The sequence below is a fragment of the Solea solea genome, unplaced genomic scaffold (assembly GCF_958295425.1).
Source record: "Solea solea unplaced genomic scaffold, fSolSol10.1 scaffold_41, whole genome shotgun sequence".
Taxonomy (NCBI): Eukaryota; Metazoa; Chordata; class Actinopteri; order Pleuronectiformes; family Soleidae; genus Solea; species Solea solea.
In genome coordinates, this window is record NW_026704052.1 from 380,001 (window position 1) to 385,000 (window position 5,000).

The window sequence follows — 5,000 nt, forward strand, 5'->3', positions numbered from 1 at the left end:
AAATTTAAGATAAAATATGATGATCCAAATAAATAAAAAAATGAAATCGGAACTAATGTTAGAAAATTTAAATCAACATTTAAAAAAGCCAATAAAGCTGCAAATTCAAACATTGACTGTAATCATTTTATTGAATATTTTCGAAATTCCCACATGAGGGTCAGAGGTGTGGTGAGAAGTGGGTGTCAGACACTGGACAAGTCGCCAGTCCATCACAGAGACAACCTTTCCCTCTCACAATCACACTTACAGTCAATTATGTCAACATTTCAACATTTAACCTGCATGTTTTTAAATTGTTGAAGGAAAAAAAACTCACACGGAGAACATGCAAACTCCCGCAGGAAGACCTGATACATATATATATATATATGTACGTATATATGTATGTATATATATATATATATATATATGTATATATATATATGTCTTATGAACATAATTGGCTCAAACAGCCTAAATGCACAAATTTGCTCTCTTTGCATCTCATGCAGGCTTCCTTCCCAGGAACTCTGCGTTTTTCAATGAAATTAAGCAAATGCTTACGAACTGCAGTTTTCTCTGCTTCACTCCATGCCCTCCTCACTACTTTGGGTAGTTCTGTAATAGACAGAAGATGAAGATATAAACAGTCTGGACTGTAAATGCTTTTTCTTTTGGTTTAAAACAACTTGCCTGTTTCTTTCATTTGTTTTGTGTTTTCCTTCTTCTTTGAAGGACTTTGGGTATGACTAGATGTTGGACTTTGGTCTATAACAGGAACAGATGAATGCAGCTGTTAATCAATGAAATCACACAAATAGTCAGTAATACAGACCATAGTCAGGAGTCAAATGTCGGCACAGGGCGGCCATCTTGCCACTGTCAGCTCACTCACCCATACATGGACTTTTTAAATAACCATAACATGTGTTGTAGTGGTGCATGGACTTTTTAAAGAACCGTAACATGTGTTGTAGTGGTGCATGGACTTTTTAAAGAACCATAACATGTGTTGTAGTGGTGCATGGACTTTTTAAAGAACCATAACATGTGTTATAGAGGTACATGGACTTTTTAAATGACCGTAACATGTGTTGTAGAGGTACATGGACTTTTTAAAGAACCATAACATGTGTCCATGTACCTCTATAACACATGTTATGGGTGAGCGAGCTGACTCTGGCAAGATGGTCGCCCTTGTGCCGAAATTCCACTCCACTGGCCAGCAGTGCAGACGAAACATCTACCCTTTATTATGTAGATCTCTGGTCAGAATAGTCAGGGTCATGTGTATTTCATTTGGCTACTCGTGTTCAAATTTCAGAGAATAAAACAAACAAACTCCCATAACTTACAATTATCTGTATGTCCATCCAACCCTAACCCACTGCAGGGGGTAGGTCTCTTTCTAGGGTGGAAGAGTTCAGGACCTTGGTCTGAAAATCAAACAAAACAAAAAGATTACAGATAAGAAACCACAAAAAAATACACTACTGCACTACATTACTTGTGAACACAAAACAGTGATGTCATAGCCCCGCCTTTCTCTCTGCTGTCATTCACTGTCTTGTGTTGTGATGGTTTGACAGTGTTACCAAATAATGTTAATTAATTAACTAAAGTCAGTCTGAAAAGACACAGAGATCACAAGGACACGTCCTTGTCCACACTTCAGACACAGAGTGATGATTGAAGATGAACAGTGAAACTGAATTGTAATATAAGGCCTAATCAAAACCTTAACTTTTTACTTAAATATCTTACAGAAGCCCACAATCCTCATGTGGAGGATAAAGTGGTAGGAACTGGGTGGATGGAGGGTCTGTATGTGAGTGTGTGTGTGTGTGGTCACAGTCTCCCTTACATAGTTCTTATAGATTTCCTGATTAAAACACACAAAACTCACCATCATCATCATCATCATCCTCAGGGCAGGGGGCATGTCTCTTTTTAGAGATGAGGTTAGAGCTTTTGTCTGAAAAAAAAAAAACAAAGATATTTTATTAATCTGTGGAGTAAGTGAAGTCAAAGTATGTTTGTCAAGTTCACAGGAAATGACCTCTTGCTTTCACAGACTTCTTTCTTTTCTTCTGAGAAGGTTTCTGACTGAAACTCAGGTTCTCATCTACAACAGAAACACATAAAAATCCATAAACACACATCAGTGGAGGTTCATGTGTAAACATTATTAAACAATTGTTGAAAAAATAATGAATAATAAAGATATTGGGACATAAAGAAAGATATTGTACACAAATAAGACCTGTTTTTAAAATAATAATTATAAACAATAATAACAATGATAATTATGACAAGTAATTCATACACTTAAGAGAAAAGTATCACTCCTGAAGTTTTTTTTTTTATATAAAATCCATGAAAACAAACAACTCACCATCATCCTCACTGCAGGGGGCAGGGGAACAGAGGTCACGACCTTTATCTGACAAAACAAACAAACCCACAGACATTATTCCGTATGTGTGTGAAAGGAATTCACTGTATGTGAGAAAAACAACTGAAAATAGTAAAAACATTTCATTTGTAACTCAGACATTATTCTTACATTTGACAAGCAAATATTATAACCTTTAATACACTTTTTGAAAGTGAATGAATGAATTGCTGAAGCTCTAACAGAGACAAGATAAAAATAGAGTGAGTTTTTAGTTTTTCAAACCTTACCTTCATCCTCTTCATCTGTTTCTATCGGAGAGGTCACATGACTCTGTGTCGGTGTGGGACTTTCACCTGAGAAAAAGCCAACAGTCAAATATTAATACAGAGTATTTTAAAGAAACAATTCTGTACAGGTAGAAATATGTAGTTTGTGTATTTATCAAACTAGTGTCCAGCTATAGGTGTTGACAAAAAACAACAACACAGACAGCTGTTACACAACAACATGGTGTGTACATAAAAACAACAGTGTGTGTACATACATACCAGACACAGAGGGATGGAGTGTGTTAAAGTTCCTCCCTGTTAAGGTGCTACTGCCTTGTTCCATAGCAAACAAAAGCTTGCTAATCTTTGCTATCTGAAAGGTTTTGTCAGTCTGTCTGTAAAAGTCCCGGTGAACTCTGATGTCATGACCCATGAACCGAGCAACTTGTTCCAGCTCTTGTTCGTCAAGATCCAGGAGCTGGCAAAGTGTGGCCACCTGTTTTCTTAGTTTAGTTGACCTGAGGAGCTCAGGGTTTTCTGCTTTGCTCTCCTCTGCATATTTCCGCAGACAGTCGCAGCCACGTATGTTCGTCAGCACACCAGCTCTGGCAAAGAGGTAGGGATTTTCAGTGGGAACACCAGCTTCATCTCTCCATTTCAACAACACTTGGATTGACTCCATCATCCTGTGTGTGAAAAAAACAGGAACCTTCTTCCCTCTTTTTCCTCGGACCTCGATGCGAGTCAGCTGTTTGCTCAGTTCCTTCTCTAAAGGAGACAGAGTGCTGTAAATGTCCTCATTGATAGGATTAGTGTTGACTTTTTTGTAGGCTTCGAGAGTCAAGCGCGATGCTTCTCCTTCACGACGCTTATTAAAAACAATCAGCTGTGCCAGAATGCTCTCATTTAACACCTTGTATGCAGTCAAACTCAGCTGCTGCTCCAGTTCAGCTCTGGCTTTGTCTTCCACCATCCTGAGATGATCTCTAAGTGCCATGACATTTTTTGTGAGGTGAATGTCATCGGGTTTGTTCCACCTCTTCTCCTGCATGCTCTGGTGAGCAGATACCGCAACATGAGTTTTCCAATTTTTTTCCAACAGCTCCAAAAACTTTTTTGCCTTTTTTTCTGCCAGGTCATCATCGTTCATGAGACTTTGCCCAATCAACACCTCCACTGCTCCTTTCAGGCAGAATCCCACTCTCACTGCTGTTGAGGGTTTCCCATATTCATTTTTGCTTGGACTGAATTCTGTTAATTTCTTGGCTGCATTGACCACAAGCAGAAATTTCTTGGGGACACATATGTCTTCCAAAGTCCTCACAGTACTGTCCATAGCTTTGGCAGTCAACATGAATCTACCAAGCTCCCTCATTCTTTGAGATATATAGTTGTGCTTGGACTTCACACGACCATGTTTTGCATAAAGTGATTCCCCATAGTTGCAGATCAATGAATCGCCCCTGATGTGGAAGGACACGTCATCCTGTCTCATTTTATTAATAATAGCCTGACATCCACTAGATGAAGCCATTATAGGAAGCAGGCGTGCTGAAACACTCTGTACTGCCCCTCTGGTCTTTCTCTTGTTGTCTGTCTCACTGCTGGTTTTAAGTTTACATGATCCCTGGTGTCTCCACAAATCAGTCCTAGAAAACATGCCGTAGCAGAATTTACAAGGCAAATAGTGCCATGCAGATGTTTTATGAGACGGCTGCTTTACAGTTACTATCTGTCCTTTGCCTTCAGCCAGGACCCTCACATTGTGCTTAAAATCTCCTTTCCTTCTAATTTGTTCTAAAAGAACTTTTCTTTGTGGTGACTTTGATGCAAAGCTGAATGCATGTGCCACATCCTTTACCTCCATATGCTTCCTCTGCAAGTGCCTCGCCATCTTGTTATTTGGCTGATGGCAATACAAACAATAATGTTTTTTGTCCCATGATCTTTTGTTGTCTTTTCTTTTTGTACATGTCTTAACAGTCACATTAACACTAACTTCAGTTTTGGTTGTCTTTGTTTTCTTATTTTGCCCCTTCACATACGTTCTTAGGTTCTTTTTTTTTCTGATTGTGAACTTGCCTTTGAGTGGATCTTCTTCCTGATCATCATCATCCTGATCTTCCTCATGGTCATCATCCTGATCTTCCTCATGGTCACCATCCTGATCTTCCTCATGAGCTTCTTCCTGGTCATCATCTTGTCCTTCTTCCCAGTCATCATCCTGATCATCTTTCTGATCCTCTTCTTGATCTTCATCCTGATCTTCCTCATAGCCATCATCCTGATCTTCCTCCTGTCCTTCTTTTTGATCTTCTTCTTTATTAAAATCTGGGTCATCATCCTGATCC

The 5,000-nt window shown here is 39.0% G+C and overlaps 1 protein-coding gene across 1 annotated transcript in view; it reads right to left on the minus strand.

Moving 5' to 3' along the window:
• Positions 1–2,372: 2,372 nt before the first annotated feature.
• LOC131450070 (uncharacterized) overlaps positions 2,373–5,000 on the minus strand; it is a 2,840-nt gene continuing 212 nt past the window's right edge. Inside the window, exons 1-2 of the mRNA XM_058622186.1 lie at positions 2,668–5,000; positions 2,373–2,425 (exon numbers count right to left, since the gene is read on the minus strand). The exon at positions 2,668–5,000 is cut by the window's right edge and continues 212 nt beyond it. Coding sequence (XP_058478169.1) covers positions 2,876–5,000 — 2,125 coding nt within the window. The 3' untranslated portion in view covers positions 2,373–2,425; positions 2,668–2,875. The remainder of the gene's footprint in view (positions 2,426–2,667) is intronic.